Source organism: Rutidosis leptorrhynchoides, chromosome 2, assembly GCF_046630445.1.
Source record: "Rutidosis leptorrhynchoides isolate AG116_Rl617_1_P2 chromosome 2, CSIRO_AGI_Rlap_v1, whole genome shotgun sequence".
In the NCBI taxonomy this organism is placed as follows: Eukaryota; Viridiplantae; Streptophyta; class Magnoliopsida; order Asterales; family Asteraceae; genus Rutidosis; species Rutidosis leptorrhynchoides.
Genome location: NC_092334.1, coordinates 379,434,691 through 379,452,533, shown reverse-complemented (window position 1 = coordinate 379,452,533; position 17,843 = coordinate 379,434,691). Strand labels below are relative to the sequence as shown.

General features: G+C 33.9%; 2 protein-coding genes across 2 annotated transcripts; one reads left to right on the top strand and one right to left on the bottom strand.

Moving 5' to 3' along the window:
• The first annotated feature begins 7,384 nt into the window (after positions 1-7,384).
• Positions 7,385-10,143, top strand: LOC139892095 (ankyrin repeat domain-containing protein, chloroplastic). The gene is made up of 7 exons (XM_071875131.1): positions 7,385-8,246; positions 8,448-8,524; positions 8,667-8,765; positions 8,878-8,976; positions 9,089-9,187; positions 9,276-9,374; positions 9,746-10,143. The coding sequence occupies exons 1-7, from the start codon at positions 7,478-7,480 to the stop codon at positions 9,863-9,865; spliced, it is 1,362 nt and encodes a 453-aa protein (XP_071731232.1). The 5' UTR covers positions 7,385-7,477; the 3' UTR covers positions 9,866-10,143.
• A 558-nt stretch (positions 10,144-10,701) lies between these two features.
• Positions 10,702-11,520, bottom strand: LOC139892094 (EG45-like domain containing protein). The gene is made up of 2 exons (XM_071875130.1): positions 11,403-11,520; positions 10,702-10,988 (listed from the first exon to the last, which is right to left on the bottom strand). Exons 1-2 carry the CDS (start codon positions 11,518-11,520, stop codon positions 10,702-10,704), a joined length of 405 nt encoding a protein of 134 aa, XP_071731231.1.
• Positions 11,521-17,843: the final 6,323 nt, after the last annotated feature.

Genomic DNA, 17,843 nt, shown 5'->3' with positions numbered 1-17,843 from the left:
TCTCGTATAACGCGAATTGCATTTTTGTAACAAACGATCTCTGCTTTCACTTCTTTCAACCAGTCCATACCGATTATCACATCAAAACTCCCTAACTCTACTGGTATCAAATCAATCTTAAATGTTTTGCTAACCAGTTTAAATTTCTCGATTCCGACATATATTATCTGCTGAAATTAATTTACCATTTGCTAATTCGAGTAAAAATTTACTATCCAAAGGCGTCAATGGACAACTTAATTTAGCACAAAAATCTCTACTCATATAGCTTCTATCCGCACCCGAATCAAATAAAACGTAAGCAGATTTATTGTCAATAAGAAACGTACCCGTAACAAGCTCCGGGTCTTCCTGTGCCTCTGCCGCATTAATATTGAAAACTCTTCCGCGGCCTTGTCCATTCGTGTTCTCCTGGTTCGGGCAATTTCTAATAATGTGGCCCGGTTTTCCACATTTATAACAAACTACATTGGCATAACTTGCTCCAACACTACTTGCTCCGCCATTACTCGTTCCGACACCATTTGTTCCTTTCGTTCTATTAACCCCTGGTCCGTAGACCTCACACTTCGCCGCGCTATGACCATTTCTTTTACACTTGTTGCAAAATTTGGTACAGAACCCCGAGTGATACTTTTCACACCTTTGGCATAGCTGCTTCTGATTGTTGTTGTTGTTGCGGTTATTATTGTTGTTGGGATGATTGTTGTAGTTGCTGTTGTTGTTGTTGTTGTTGTTGTTGTTGTTGTTGGGCCGTTTGTTGTAGTTGCGATTGATGTTGCGATTGTTGGGATAATTGTTGCGATTATTGTTGTAATTGCTGTTGTTGTATTGGTGATTCTTATCACCATTTTCCTCCCACTTTCTTTTGACTTGCTTCACATTGGCCTCTTCAGCAGTCTGTTCTTTAATTCGTTCTTCAATCTGGTTCACTAGTTTGTGAGCCATTCTACATGCCTGTTGTATGGAGGCGGGCTCGTGTGAACTTATATCTTCTTGGATTCTTTCCGGTAATCCTTTCACAAACGCGTCGATCTTCTCTTCCTCATCTTCGAATGCTCCCGGACATAATAGGCACAATTCTGTGAATCGTCTTTTGTACGTGGTAATATCAAATCCTTGGGTTCGTAACCCTCTAAGTTCTGTCTTGAGCTTATTGACCTCGGTTCTGGGACGGTACTTCTCGTTCATCAAGTGCTTGAATGCTGACCACGGTAGTGCGTACGCATCGTCTTGTCCCACTTGCTCTAGATAGGTATTCCACCATGTTAACGCAGAACCTGTGAAGGTATGCGTAGCGTACTTCACTTTGTCCTCTTCAGTACACTTACTTATGGCAAACACCGATTCGACCTTCTCGGTCCACCGTTTCAATCCGATCGGTCCTTCGGTTCCATCAAATTCCAAAGGTTTGCAGGCAGTGAATTCTTTGTAGGTGCATCCTACACGATTTCCCGTACTGCTAGATCCAAGATTATTGTTGGTATGTAGCGCAGCCTGTACTGCGGCTATGTTTGAAGCTAGAAAAGTACGGAATTCCTCTTCATTCATATTCACGGTGTATCGAGTAGTCGGTGCCATTTCCTTCAAAATAGTCAAATGGAACGAGTTAATCATACAGAATATTAAGAGTAGTTAATAGTATTTCGTAGCATAATATGAACTCATTTATAAAAGCTTTTTCTTCATATTAGCGTTTTATAAGTTTAAATTCGGGTAGTACCTACCCGTTAAGTTCATACTTAGTAGCTAATATACAATTAAACTACTACAATTCTATATGAAAAACTGATTATAATAATATTTCGCGTTCAAACTTTTACACAATATTTTACAAACTTACAATACCGCTTATTTTACATATAGCATGAAATATAGCACACAATAAATTTAATACAAGATGGTTGTGAAGATAATTCTAGGTAGTACACAAGTCGTTCAGCAAAGGCAATAAAGACACGTAATTCATACGTCCAGAAACAAGTCATGCATTCTGGTTTTACTAGGATTACTTCCCATCCTTGGTCTTGTGGAACATAACCGTTATGGCCGTTGATAAGACAGCGTGTTGTAACGTCGTCAAAGGGACGAGGGTTACGTAATGTCCAACAGTCCCGTAACAATCTAAAAACCTCATTTCTTACCCCAATTACCGACTCCGTCACTTGTGGGAACGTTTTGTTTAATAGTTGTAGCCCGATGTTCTTGTTCTCACTTTGGTGAGAAGCGAACATTAGTAATCCGTAAGCATAACATGCTTCTTTATGTTGCATGTTAGCCGCTTTTTCTAAATCACGAAGTCCAATATTCGGATATATTGAGTCAAAATAATTTTTTAACCCATTGCGTAAAATAGCATTTGGGTTCCCCGCAATATATGCGTCAAAGTAAACACATCGTAACTTATGGATTTTCCAATGTGATATCCCCCATCTTTCGAACGAAAGCCTTTTATAAACCAAGGCATTCTTGGAACGTTCTTCGAATGTCTTACAAACTGATCTCGCCTTAAATAGTTGTGCCGAAGAATTCTGACCGACTCTAGACAAGATTTCATCAATCATGTCTCCGGGTAGGTCTCTTAAAATATTGGGTTGTCTATCCATTTTGTGTTTTTATACTGTAAAATAGACAAGAGTTAGATTCATAAAAAAAAATACTTATTAATACAAGCAATTTTTACATATATCATAAAGCATAAGCACACTATATTACATATATTACACCACACGAATACAACTATCTTATTCCGACTTGCTTGTTTCTTCTTCTTCGGTTTTGGTTCGTTTTGCCAAGTTTCTAGGGATATATGATGTTCCCCTAATACGAGCCTTCGTTTTCCACATTGGTTTAGAAAAACCTGGTGGTTTAGAGGTTCCCGGGTCATTGTTACAACTTAAGGACTTCGGGGGTTGACGATACATATAAAGTTCATCGGGGTTAGAATTAGATTTCTCTATTTTTATGCCCTTTCCCTTATTATTTTCTTTTGTCTTTTTAAATTCAGTTGGGGTAATTTCTATAACATCATCGGAATTCTCGTCGGAATCCGATTCATCGGAGAATTGGTAATCCTCCCAATATTTTGCTTCCTTGGCGGAAACACCATTGACCATAATTAACCTTGGTCGGTTGGTTGAGGATTTTCTTTTACTTAACCGTTTTATTATTTCCCCCACCGGTTCTATTTCTTCATCCGGTTCTGATTCTTCTTCCGGTTCCGATTCTTCTTCCAGTTCCGACTCTTCTTCCGGTTCCTCTTCGGGAACTTGTGAATCAGTCCACGAATCATTCCAATTTACATTTGACTCTTCATTATTATTAGGTGAGTCAATGGGACTTGTTCTAGAGGTAGACATCTATCACATAATATCAAACGCGTTAAGAGATTAATATATCACATAATATTCACATGTTAAAAATATATAGTTTCCAACAAAATTTGTTAAGCAATCATTTTTCAAGTAAACACGGTCGAAGTCCAGACTCACTAATGCATCCTAACAAACTCGATAAGACACACTAATGCAAAATTCTGGTTCTCTAAGACCAACGCTCGGATACCAACTGAAATGTCTCGTTCTTATTGATTAAAAACGTTCCATATTAATTGATTTCGTTGCGAGGTTTTGACCTCTATATGAGACGTTTTTCAAAGACTGCATTCATTTTTAAAACAAACCATAACCTTTATTTCATAGATAAAGGTTTTAAAAAGCTTTACGTGGATTATCAAATAATGATAATCTAAAATATCCTGTTTACACACGATCATTACATAATGGTTTACAATACAAATATGTTACAACAAAATAAGTTTCTTGAATGCAGTTTTTACACAATATCATACAAGCATGGACTCCAAATCTCGTCCTTATTTAAGTATGCGACAGCGGAAGCTCTTAATAATCACCTGAGAATAAACATGCTTAAAACGTCAACAAAAATGTTGGTGAGTTATAGGTTTAACCTATATATATCAAATCATAATAATAGACCACAAGATTTCATATTTCAATACACATCCCATACATAGAGATAAAAATCATTCATATGGTGAACACCTGATAACCAACATTAACAAGATGCATATATAAGAATATCCCCATCATTCCGGAACACCCTTCGGATATGATATAAATTTCGAAGTACTAAAGCATCCGGTACTTTGGATGGGGTTTGTTAGGCCCAATAGATCTATCTTTAGGATTCACGTCAATTAGGGTGTCTGTTCCCTAATTCTTAGATTACCAGACTTAATAAAAAAGGGCATATTCGATTTCGATAATTCAACCATAGAATGTAGTTTCACGTACTTGTGTCTATTTTGTAAATCATTTATAAAACCTGCATGTATTCTCATCCCAAAAATATTAGATTTTAAAAGTGGGACTATAACTCACTTTCACAGATTTTTACTTCGTCGGGAAGTAAGACTTGGCCACTGGTTGATTCACGAACCTATAACAATATATATACATATATATCAAAGTATGTTCAAAATATATTTACAACACTTTTAATATATTTTGATGTTTTAAGTTTATTAAGTCAGCTGTCCTCGTTAGTAACCTACAACTAGTTGTCCACAGTTAGATGTACAGAAATAAATCGATAAATATTATCTTGAATCAATCCACGACCCAGTGTATACGTATCTCAGTATTGATCACAACTCAAACTATATATATTTTGGAATCAACCTCAACCCTGTATAGCTAACTCCAACATTCACATATAGAGTGTCTATGGTTGTTCCGAAATATATATAGATGTGTCGACATGATAGGTCGAAACATTGTATACGTGTCTATGGTATCTCAAGATTACATAATATACAATACAAGTTGATTAAGTTATGGTTGGAATAGATTTATTACCAATTTTCACGTAGCTAAAATGAGAAAAATTATCCAATCTTGTTTTACCCATAACTTCTTCATTTTAAATCCGTTTTGAGTGAATCAAATTGCTATGGTTTCATATTGAACTCTATTTTATGAATCTAAACAGAAAAAGTATAGGTTTATAGTCGGAAAAATAAGTTACAAGTCGTTTTTGTAAAGGTAGTCATTTCAGTCGAAAGAACGACGTCTAGATGACCATTTTAGAAAACATACTTCCACTTTGAGTTTAACCATAATTTTTGGATATAGTTTCATGTTCATAATAAAAATCATTTTCTCAGAATAACAACTTTTAAATCAAAGTTTATCATAGTTTTTAATTAACTAACCCAAAACAGCCTGCGGTGTTACTACGACGGCGTAAATCCGGTTTTACAGTGTTTTTCGTGTTTTCAGGTTTTAAATCATTAAGTTAGCATATCATATAGATATAGAACATGTGTTTAGTTGATTTTAAAAGTCAAGTTAGAAGGATTAACTTTTGTTTGCGAACAAGTTTAGAATTAACTAAACTATGTTCTAGTGATTACAAGTTTAAACCTTCGAATAAGATAGCTTTATATGTATGAATCGAATGATGTTATGAACATCATTACTACCTTAAGTTCCTTGGATAAACCTACTGGAAAAGAGAAAAATGGATCTAGCTTCAACGGATCCTTGGATGGCTCGAAGTTCTTGAAGCAGAATCATGACACGAAAACAAGTTCAAGTAAGATCATCACTTGAAATAAGATTGTTATAGTTATAGAAATTGAACCAAAGTTTGAATATGATTATTACCTTGTATTAGAATGATAACCTACTGTAAGAAACAAAGATTTCTTGAGGTTGGATGATCACCTTACAAGATTGGAAGTGAGCTAGCAAACTTGAAAGTATTCTTGATTTTATGTAACTAGAACTTGTAGAATATATGAAGAACACTTAGAACTTGAAGATAGAACTTGAGAGAGATTAATTAGATGAAGAAAATTGAAGAATGAAAGTGTTTGTAGATGTTTTTGGTCGTTGGTGTATGGATTAGATATAAAGGATATGTAATTTTGTTTTCATGTAAATAAGTCATGAATGATTACTCATATTTTTGTAATTTTATGAGATATTTCATGCTAGTTGCCAAATGATGGTTCCCACATGTGTTAGTGACTCACATGGGCTGCTAAGAGCTGATCATTGGAGTGTATATACCAATAGTACATACATCTAAAAGCTGTGTATTGTACGAGTACGAATACGGGTGCATACGAGTAGAATTGTTGATGAAACTGAACGAGGATGTAATTGTAAGCATTTTTGTTAAGTAGAAGTATTTTGATAAGTGTATTGAAGTCTTTCAAAAGTGTATAAATACATATTAAAACACTACATGTATATACATTTTAACTGAGTCGTTAAGTCATCGTTAGTCGTTACATGTAAGTGTTGTTTTGAAACCTTTAGGTTAACGATCTTGTTAAATGTTGTTAACCCAATGTTTATAATATCAAATGAGATTTTAAATTATTATATTATCATGATATTATCATGTATGAGTATCTCTTAATATGATATATATACATTAAATGTCTTTACAACGATAATCGTTACATATATGTCTCGTTTAAAAATCATTAAGTTAGTAATCTTGTTTTTACATATGTAGTTCATTGTTAATATACTTAATGATATGTTTACTTATCATAGTATCATGTTAACTATATATATATCCATATATATGTCATCATATAGTTTTTACAAGTTTTAACGTTCGTGAATCACCGGTCAACTTGAGTGGTCAATTGTCTATATGAAACATATTTCAATTAATCAAGTCTTAACAAGTTTGATTGCTTAACATGTTGGAAATATTTAATCATGTAAATATCAATCTCAATTAATATATATAAACATGGAAAAGTTCGGGTCACTACATCACCTCCCTCTAGTTACTTACAACATGTGATTCTGCATGTCAAATTCAATCACATGTGATTGGAAAAAAAAATTCAAATTTTCTTTTCAAAAAATAAAAATAAAATTTTTTTTTTTTCAAAAAAAAATTTCAACGGGAAACAGACTTTAATTCGATCATTTGATTAAGTTTGTTAGCGTTTCATGATCATATATTCGGTGATTTGATCAAGTTTTGATCAAAAACTTGGTGTTTAAAGGTTTTAGCACAAATTTACTGAAATTTGTCATTTTACTAAATAAATTTTTTTCAATCACATGTGATTGGATTTGAAATGCTGAATTACATGTGATTGACTTTTACAATCACATGTGATTGGCATGCAGAATCATATGTGAGTTACTTTTTTTTCGAAAAAAAAAATTTAAATTTTTTTTTTTAAAATATCTTTTTTCTTTTTTGAAAAAAAAATTCTTTTAATTTTTTTTTAATCACATGTGATTATCTCGTCAGGTGTGCTGAATATTTTTCATATAATTATATCAAACATCGATACTAAAAAAAGAAACAAGATTGGGTAATTGTTTACCTGACCCGATTACAATGAACCCATCACATCTTTAAAGACACGACTTCCTCCCCCTTCATCGGCACCTTCTCTCGCCGGCGCCGGAAAATGTCCATTCTAAACCACCAACAAACAACCACCCTATTCTCTCCACTTACAACCACCGCCACTTTTATCCCCTCATTCCATAAAACCCTAAACCCATCATTGTTCTTCCGTACACCCACCTTCAGTTCTCAACCCCTTCAATTCTCACTCAACAACTACCCACAACAACAACAATTATACACTAATACCAACAATAAAAATGAAGACTTTGATGAAGAAGAAGAAGAACAAGTAATTGGAGACTGTTTGGTATTTGAAGAAGGTATCTTTGAAGACCCTTTTATTCAAGATGATGCTCAAGTTGAAACCCCTTCAAAATCTTTTAAAAAAGTTAAAGTTGAGGTTAAACCTGAGGATTTAATTCCTGCAAATTGGAAAGATGTTCAAGCAGAGATTAATATTACTAAAAAGGAAAGAAGAAAAATGGCTCAAGAAATGGAATTTGGGAGTAAATTGCAGAGGAAAAAACAGGGGTTGAAACCTATTCCCATGGGGTATGCTAGTGCTAAAGAATATAAGGCTGCTAAATTAAGGGAATTGAAACCAGTTGTGTTGGATAATCCTCAGTTTTTGGTACAAGAAAATGATGTTGATAAGGAGAATGATAATATGATAACTGATGATACGATAAGTAATGAAAAGACTATGAAGGTTAGTAGAGTGGCTCCCAGGAATCCGAAAATGGCGGTATACGGACGCAGTTTGGATGATATTTCGCGGTTTTTGAATTCGGGGTTGTATGATCCTGATGCTGCTAAGGATCCACAAGGTCAATTTAATATTTTAGCATTTGAATTGGATTGAATTAATGTTACAAGATAGTATATGATGTGTCAATTTCTTACTATGCATCCTAAATTTTGTAACTTTCTGTACATTGAAGCATACCCACTTGAAAAGTTTGGATCTTTTTATCATTTATAATCTAGGATTTAGCATAAATGTGTTTTTTCATAATAACTTTGGGTAGGTGCTCGTAAGCTGTTCACCAAGGAGGAGAAGGTACTTATGAATAGGCGGGTTCCTGATTTGGCTGTTGCTACCTCGGTAAGTTTCTTATTACTCATCTTAATCAGTTATTAGTAGTTATGATATTTGAGAAATACGGAGTAAATAAATAAAAATGCCAACTTCTTGCTGCATCAGGAGTATTATAATGTAAAACTTTCGTTAATGATTGTCTGAACAGGGCAAATGGCAACCGTTACACACTCTTGCTGCATCAGGAGAATTTTACCTTGTTGATACTTTGATGAAATACAATGTGGATATTAACATCCCTAACCAGGTAAATGTCCAACTTCTTCTGTTTATTGCTTTTTTTTTTCTGTAGTATTTAAAATTGTTATTGTAAGCATCCTACTTATGGTGTGTATCTATCTTTTGCATTTTCTTTGCAGGAGGGACTAACAGCAATTCATAAAGCAATACTTAGCAAAAAACATGCCATTTGTAATTATCTCTTAAGAAATTCAGCCAATCCATTTGTTCGTGATAAAGTAAGCGCGCACCTATGATCTGGATAATTTGAATTGATGCCATTGGGATATTAATGTAAGAAATGTGATTACAGTTTGCTTTTTTTTCCTTTCATTTGTTTGATGACAACAGGATGGGGCTACACTTATGCATTATGCTGTACAAACCGCATCAACTCAAATGATAAAAGTACTTGTACTATATAATGTGGATATAAATCTTCCAGACAATGTATGTTGAAGCATTCTGCTTTTAGTAACGTTATGTACATCACTTTGGTTCCTTCGTCATTGATTTGGTGTGCCTCTGTTTAATTCAGGATGGGTGGACCCCACTGCATCTAGCTGTTCAAGCCCGTAGAACTGACGTGGTGAGGCTTCTTTTGGTCAAGAATGCCGATACGACCCTTAAAAATAAAGTACTCTCTCTGTCTCTCTCTCTCACACACACATACACTAACACACATTTTGTTGATTTTTGAGGTTATTGTTTCATCTAATTTGACGTATGAATGTTTTGGTTCACGTTATGTTTTGGGTCGTATACTCGTATGGACCAAAAGTTGCCCAAAGTTCATTATTGTATTTTATTATTATTGAGATAATAATATAAATTATATTATTTCAATAATAATAACATAAAATATAATAATGAACTTTGGGCAACTTTCGGTCCATACGAGTACACAACCCATAAGAGATATAATAATCTGAATCCGAGTTGCTTGTGCAAGATCATTTATGGTCAGATCCGATTTAGACTGAGATTTGCTTTTTGTGATGCATATAGGATGGATTGACCCCGCTAGATTTCTGCCTTTATAGTGGAAGAGACACACGAACTTATGAGCTGATCAAGCTGTTAAAAGTGCCACCCAAACCACGTAAATATGCTCAACTTATGGAATAGGATCATAGACTATGCAATGCTTACCTTCATCACAGTTCATGGCTATCGCCATTTGATCATGAAAAACGTCAATTGGTGAACAATTAGTGGGACCCAATGACTCGTGGCACCAAGGCCAATGTGGTTTGCTCAGGGACCACACAAGGCAGGGGGTATAATATATATTGTAGACATAATATTGATTAGTGGAACTGTTGTTTACAACTGAACATTATCAATAACATGTTTTGAATGTATATTGCAATAACTTGCCCTTATTTGTGAAAATTTTATGTTCATATTGGTTGTTCCTCTACTTCCATGGCTATAAACTTGAGTTTCTTTATACTCCTAATTCAAGTATATGGTCCTAAATCAAGTATTTTTTTTAATTTAAATTTTAAAACCAAAAATACTGTTATTTAAGCATTGGATCCATTGTACTACTTTGCTACTTTAATTGTAGTTCAACTGAATATTAATGTGCATTTTTAGGAGTTTCTACCAAAAGATTGATTTTGTTTTAGGTTCAAGAATGCATTGTTGATGATGGCATTGGAGAGATTCAGTAAAGAAATCATTTTTATTAAAAGAAAACTTTCACAAGAAATTAGGAGTTTTACCATACAAGCTTAAAATGAAATAAATAACACTTCGAAAAAGTTGAACAATAACATGACTGATCAAAGTTAGAATTAGATGTGTGGCTCATTGTCTCGTTGTAAAGTCTCGTTAGGCGATTTTTATCGAGTTGAGTACACTTCACAACCTACACAATGAGAAGAAATATTAATAAGCGTGTTCATATTAACAGGGTTAGTATGAGAAAATTGTGAACTGTATGAAAATGATATGACTTACTCTTGGAAAGAAATTTTGATTCCTCCAGCAGCTGGATCAGCAATGGTAGAAAATGCTTCATGAGCCAGATCAAGATCACCTTGGCAACCAGGAGGTGGGCAGAAATCGGTGATCATAACGGTCACTGTTGGTGTGTGCGTACAAGGGTGCGGTGTACCTAGATTAGTTCCACCAGTACAAGTCACTTGAAAATACTTGCCACAAACTGCACCACCATCCCATAAATCTTCATTCGCAGCGGCTATCATAACACCTTTATCTTCAAAACCATAGCATGCAGAAGCTGTAACCATAAACCAACAACATCCATTAACACTACATATAATCATAATTCACAAAGCCTTTGGTCTATTAGTGGGGTCTATTCAGATTGCGGGTAATAACCGTCCCAAGATACCATAATGATTGAGATCTTGATATCGTGATAAGAGGTTTCAAGTTCAAACCTCCCTAACAACATATATTGAATGGTCACGGAAAGAGTCGGAAATAGTAACAGAATAATCCTTTAGGCCGCCCACATCTGAGTAAAAATACTACCCTCCTTGGGTAGTATGAACAAAGAAACTCGTATCCGTTAATTTTGATTGCTGATACAATGTGATAATTTAAACAATATAATCAGAATATGGTACGTTCAACGACTCAACGTATGTGTGTGCATTCGTGTATATATGCATTAACATTATATATTTACGTGTGTATGGAGGATCATTAATGGTTCCGATCCCATTATTAGACAACGCTTCAAGTCCAAGACTGAGAAGGATGGTAGCGATGATAAGAGCAGTTGAGTATATCTTTACCGTTGACATTGTATTTGATTGTTTTGATTATGTAAAGTCAATTGGATAGTTATTTATACTAGAATTGTTGCAGTAGGTGGCGTTAATTTTTGGAATACAACCACAAATAATATTAACAACTAGTTACATTGTGATTGGTAAAAATTTGGAACGATGCAACACATTGTAATTGCAACTTGCAATGTCATTATCATCATTAGAATCAGAAAGGCAAGGGGAAAATGGTCGATGATCATAATAATGAGATATAAACAATAAATCTTGTTGACACAATCTTTAATTGTCCTTTCTTCAAATGGCTTTATAATTGCAACTTGCAAGGTTTCAAATATCTATCTATCTATAGGTTCTATTATATTGCTAAAATGATGATGGCATCATTTAGCTATTCCCCCCTTAATTTTCACTTATCATAATAATACAGTATGTTGTAATGTCAGCCAAAAAAAATACGCGCCAAGAGATTAGACACGAAATTAAAAAAAAAAAATCACAAAATATATTTGCCAAAAATATAGGCAAAGAGTTGGAGTATAAAACCAACATATCACACGTATCTCTCCTCATCCTGTGTTTCAATCTCAAAATCCTGTACAAGAAATAATTTTAATCTACTCTATAATCCTACGTCCCAGGTCCTACGTCCCAGGTTATCACGTAATTTTATTTTTTAGTTTCTTATATTTTTTTTTAAACCTACGATATGATGATTCTTCTACAAGCAGGATATATTTTTAATAATTTTTTTTTTTTACCTTCCGTATGATGATTGTTAACCCTACGTCCCAGGTTATCACGTAATTTTATTTTTTAGTTTCTTATAGTTTTTTTTAAACCTACGATATGATGATTCTTCTACAAGCAGGATATTTTTTATAAAATTTTTTTTAACCTTCCGTATGATGATTGTTACAACACAACAATTATTCAATATTGAATGTTATTTTATGATGTAAACTTATTTTATGATGCAATCTAACTTACTTTGAATCTTATAGGATTAAGATGATATCTCAAACTTTATTTATCACCATCAAATGTAATCCAAATTCTGCTGTTCTTGTGTGGCTGCTCAACCACATACATCTTAAAACTGGTGACGTATTGAAGATTATATTCCGCCTATTTGAATTGAAGGTCGAACGTCTCATACAAGAATTGAAAAATAAAGACGTTTTTGGTTTTCTTAAATCAGGTATTTTTTTTAAAAAAATGCAGTGCGGTTCATCGGTTACGACATATGAAAGTGCAAAGAGTGATAATGCAACTGACTATAGCCCTTTGAAGAAAAAATAAAGCAAGAACATGGAACCTCACCTATGTCTGATAAATCAAAATCCGAGTGATAACACATTCACACATCCACTAGCCTCTTTGGTTTTTTAATAATTCGGTTTTTAAAATTTAGACTATTGGAATTTTGCTGTATGTGTTTTCGCAGCTTTACTTTAGAACTATTTGGTATTCATCATGCATCATTTATTGTTATTGAATGATGGTTTTTTTAATAAAAAGTGGATGTGTTACTAATCACATTTTCAATAGTTGATTTGGTAGATTATTTTTAATAATATTATTCAGATTAACATCTATCTTAAAGCTTAAAATTTGGTCTGATTGGAGTCTCAACTTTTTGCATCCAACTGGAAAATATTTTTGGTTTCAGAGTCTGCTTACATATAGCTTAATGTAGTTACCTGATCCCGTAGATCATATATACAAGGTTTCCAACTTTTAGTTTGCAACATACAAAACATGATTTTTACTTTTTACATAATACAAACTAATTGACAATAAAATCATCAAGAAATCTGAAAGGAAATACATAAAGATTATAAAAATTGTATCATAGAGTTAATGAGAATGTGTACCTGAAAGTCGAGAAACGAAGCTACATGCAGAATCATTGATTCTCAATAATTAATGGTGTTTGTAATCAATTGTCACCTAAACGAAAAATGAACCAATCTCACATCCTTTGAAAGTTTAGACTGGTGCCTTCTCAAGTTGAAGTACATTAAAGAACACACATAGGCAAAACCATCACTAGAACTCGCTTAATTCACAAACAAGTAATCCTACAGCCACAGAAACATCAATTTGCAATAATATGTATACAAATTTAACAAGAAAACAAAACATTCAATTCAAATTCTATACTTTGTAAAAATATTGAACAAAGTTTTTGTAAAAATGATCAAACTAATCAAACAAATAATGAACCAAATTCCAGTTGTAATAATGATAAAGAAAATGACTTACCCACTACATCCTCTGCACAACATCCATCATCAACCACGCGTCCACGCATCAAAGTTACCCTACAAACACTTAACCTGTAAATACAGTAATTGATTTTTCAATAATAAATCCTATCCTTTATTATTCATATAATTTCCACATTTACAGGAACCTAAAAACAGCAAAAATAAAGTTACCAATTTTTTTTTAAAAAAGTCAAATTTAAATCCGAAAATTAGCCATAAATTCAGCAACAAATTGTAAATGTTCAAGAATAGAATAGAAATCTATACTTGAAAGATTAAGGTAGCAAGACTTTGTTGCTAAAGATTAAATTAGCAAGACTTTGATGCTAAAGATTAAATTAGCAAGACTTTGTTGCTAAAGATTAAAATAGCAAGACTTTGTTGCTAAGTAGATTAGAATACATAATAAAAGTGTAGAATAGAAATAATTTGAAGGTTGGTTATATTATTTGAAGATTTGTTATCTTATACAACTCTTGATTACAACTCCTATTTATAGGCTACAAAAAACTAACTTTCTTAACCTCTAAGAAAACTTAAGAGGTAAGTATCACGAATATCGATAATTACTTAACAACTAAGGATACTAAAATATCTATGTATCCTTAATGGATAAGAATACTTAATGGATAAGAATCCTTAATGGATAAGAATACTTAATGGATTAGTATTCTTAATGGATAAGAATCCTTAATGGATAAGAATACTTGATGGTTAAGTATCCTTAATGGATAAGAATACTTAATAGCTAAGAAAACTTAATAGCTAAGTTTTCTTAGTAACTAAGTTTACATAACATAAGACAAATGTCTAATAATAATCTTAGATACGCTAACACTCCTCCTTAAGATTGTTGTTAGACATCATAAGCCGAATTTTCAATTGATCTAGCTTCATCCCCGTAAGAGACTTTGTAAGCATATCTGCCAATTGATCATCAGAGGTGCAATATTTCAGCTAGACTTTTCCATTCTTCTCGGCTTCTCGAATAGCATGGTATTTGATATTGATGTGTTTTGTTCTTCCGTGTTGCACTGGATTCTCTGCTATAGCAATAGCAGACTTGTTATCACAATAGATTGCTGTTGGACATTCTTGAGTTAGATCCAAGTCGGACAGCACATTTCTCATCCAAACAGCATGATTAAGAGCATATGCGATTGCTATATATTCTGCCTCTGCAGTAGATTGTGCGACAATTCTTTGCTTCTTTGAGTTCCAGCAAAATGCACTTGAACTCCTCCTAAAATTATGATTCATCAAATGAGCGTCGATCTCAGAATACCACGCCTTTGGTGCTTTCTTTAGACCATAAAGTGCCTTATATAGTATGTACACTTTTTCTTCTTGACCAACTACTTCAAAGCCTTGAGGTTGCTTTACATAAATCTCCTCCTCAAGTTCAGCATTCAAAAATGCAGATTTCACATCAAGATGATGAATTCTCAAATTGCGTTGAGTAGCTACAGCTAACAATAACTTGATCACGTCATGACGAGCAACTGGAGCGAAAGTCTCCCTAAAATCCACACCGGCAATTTGAGAATATCCTTTCGCTACTAACCTTGCTTTGTGTTTATGAACTGAACCATCAGGTTGAAACTTAGTTCTAAACACCCATTTGACACCTATTGCATTCTTACCCTTTGGCAAATCAACAAGCTTCCATGTTTCATTTTTCTTAATCATTTCAAGCTCTGCTTTCATGGCTTCATTCCATTCATCGTGTTTGGAAGCTTCAATATAGCTTTCGGGCTCCATAACAACATGATTACAAGACTCGTATACATCAGCAATTTTTTTGGTTCTCAGAACTTCGGTGTCAGTTGTGTCTTCGACATCAAATTCTGGATCATCATAATGAGATTCATTTTGGGGACTTGAAATAGAAGCTTCATGCCTTTTAACTTCCTTCGTATTCCAATCCCAGTAGGCTCCTTCATCAACACTCACATCTCTACTAATTGCAATTTTACAATCAGTCAAATCGTATATTCTATATCCCTTTGACTCTGTCGCATAGCCAACAAAAATTCCTTTTCTAGCTTTAGCATCAAGTTTTGTCCTCTTGACATCTGGAATATGATAGTAACAAATAGAACCAAATACCTTCAAATGTTTGACTGAAGGTTTGATTCCTGACCAAGCTTCAACCAGAGTCTTATTACTCACAGCTTTTTGTTGCTAATAGGTTGAGCAAATACACAGAAGTTGCAACGGCTTCTGCCCAAAATGTCTTGGTTAGATTCTTTTCGAAAATCTTCGATCTTGCCATCTCCATAACAGTTCTGTTTTTTCTCTCAGAAACTCCGTTTTGTTGTGGTGAGTATGGAATAGTGACCTGATGAATTACTCCTTGTTGTTGAAGGAAGTCTTCAAATTCATTTGAAGTATACTCTCCACCATTGTCGGTTCTCAAAATACGCAAAGTATTGCCACTTTGCACTTCAACAAGTTTCTTGAAATTCTTGAAGATAGAAAAAACTGAAGCTTTATTGTTGAGAAAATAGACCCAACACATCCGTGTGTAATCATCGATAAAAAGTAAAAAATACTTGTTGCCATTCCAGGATGGTATAGACATAGGACCACAAATATCAGAATGAATGATTTCTAACTTGTGTGTGGCTCTTGTCACACCAGATTTTGAGAAAGGCAACCTGTGATTTTTCCCCAATTCACACCCTTCACATTTAAGATCAACTTCGGTAACTATAGGAAAATCTTTGACTAGTTGGGTGGTATACATGTGCTTCAGTGTTCGGTTATTGAAATGACCGAATCTTTTATGCCATATCATACTATTATCTTCCACAACATGATAAGCACTTTCATCCACAAAATCGAGCTTTAAGTAGAAACTATCATCTACCATATCAAGATTTGCTAATATTGAACCGGTAGTGTCAGAGATGCAACAACGAGAATTCTTAAAATTCACACCGTAGCCATTTTTGGTCATTTTTGTAACACTTAAAAAGTTTTGATCAAGGTCGGGAATATATAAGACATCAGAAATATATTTGGTACCTTGCTTTGTTTTAAACGCAATGGTGCCTCTCCCTTTAGCTTGAACAATTCTTCCATCTCCGAGCTTCACTTTAGTATTGATTTTAGTATCAAGATTACAAAAGTATGACAGCTCTGGAGTCATATGGCTAGTGCACCCACTATCAAGAAGCCATGTAAGTCTTCTTGAACTTTTATCGACATGTGAGACCATGAACAAGTGTTCATTTTCCTCCTGATTTTCCTCGGTGAAATTTGCCAACTGAAGTTCCTTTGTTTGGCCTTGATTTTTCTTTGCTCTACAATATATTTCAATATGTCTAAACTTTTTGCAAAAATTGCACTTAAAGTTTGGTTTATCTTTGAACCAACAATCAACTTCTTGATGATTTGTATTTTGACAAACTTTACATGGAGGGAAAGTTTTTTTCTTTGATGTTGAAGAGGAGCTTCGTGAGTTTGAACTTTTATTTCCTTTATAATTTCCTTTCTTATATGTGTTTTGTCTTGAATTCTCAGCCTTGTTATTTTTGAAAGAAGCTTGAAAAGCACTTTCAACCTTTTCTTCGGATCTCATAGAGACCCTCTGTTCTTGTGCTTGAAGCTTACTGGTTAGTTCAGAAACCGTAAGCATGCTAATATCACAAGATTCTTCTATTGCGGAAATTTTGGCTTCAAACTTTTGAGGGACACTTATCATTATCTTCTCCACCACTTTATGGTCTGAAATCTTATCACCATGAAGTCTAATCTGATTAACAACATCCATTATTCGCGATGAATAATCTTTCACGAGTTCATCATCGTTCATTTTCAACAATTCAAACTCTCGTCTGAGAGTCAATAATCTGACAGCTTTTACTCTATCAGAACCTTCATAGGTATCTTGGATTTTATCCCACACAGCTTTTGGTGTGTCCAAGTCCATTATTGAGGTAAAAATTTGATCAGCAAGCCCTGAATGTAAACAGGTAAGTACCTTATCTTTCTTCAGCAACTCTTCTTCATAATTTTTTAGTTGAGCAACAGTTGGGTTTGCTCTTAGTGCTGGAGGAT

Excerpts from the sequence above, each read along its gene's own strand:
- LOC139892095 (XM_071875131.1), top strand. The coding sequence starts at position 7,478 with ATGTCCATTCTAAACCACCAACAAACAACCACCCTATTCTCTCCACTT. Across the intron at positions 8,977-9,088 it reads ATCCATTTGTTCGTGATAAA|GATGGGGCTACACTTATGCA; the intron begins GTAAGCGCGCAC and ends TGATGACAACAG. Across the intron at positions 9,375-9,745 it reads ATACGACCCTTAAAAATAAA|GATGGATTGACCCCGCTAGA; the intron begins GTACTCTCTCTG and ends TGATGCATATAG.
- LOC139892094 (XM_071875130.1), bottom strand. The coding sequence starts at position 11,520 with ATGTCAACGGTAAAGATATACTCAACTGCTCTTATCATCGCTACCATC. Across the intron at positions 10,989-11,402 it reads TAATGATCCTCCATACACAC|CTTCTGCATGCTATGGTTTT; the intron begins GTAAATATATAA and ends TTATGGTTACAG.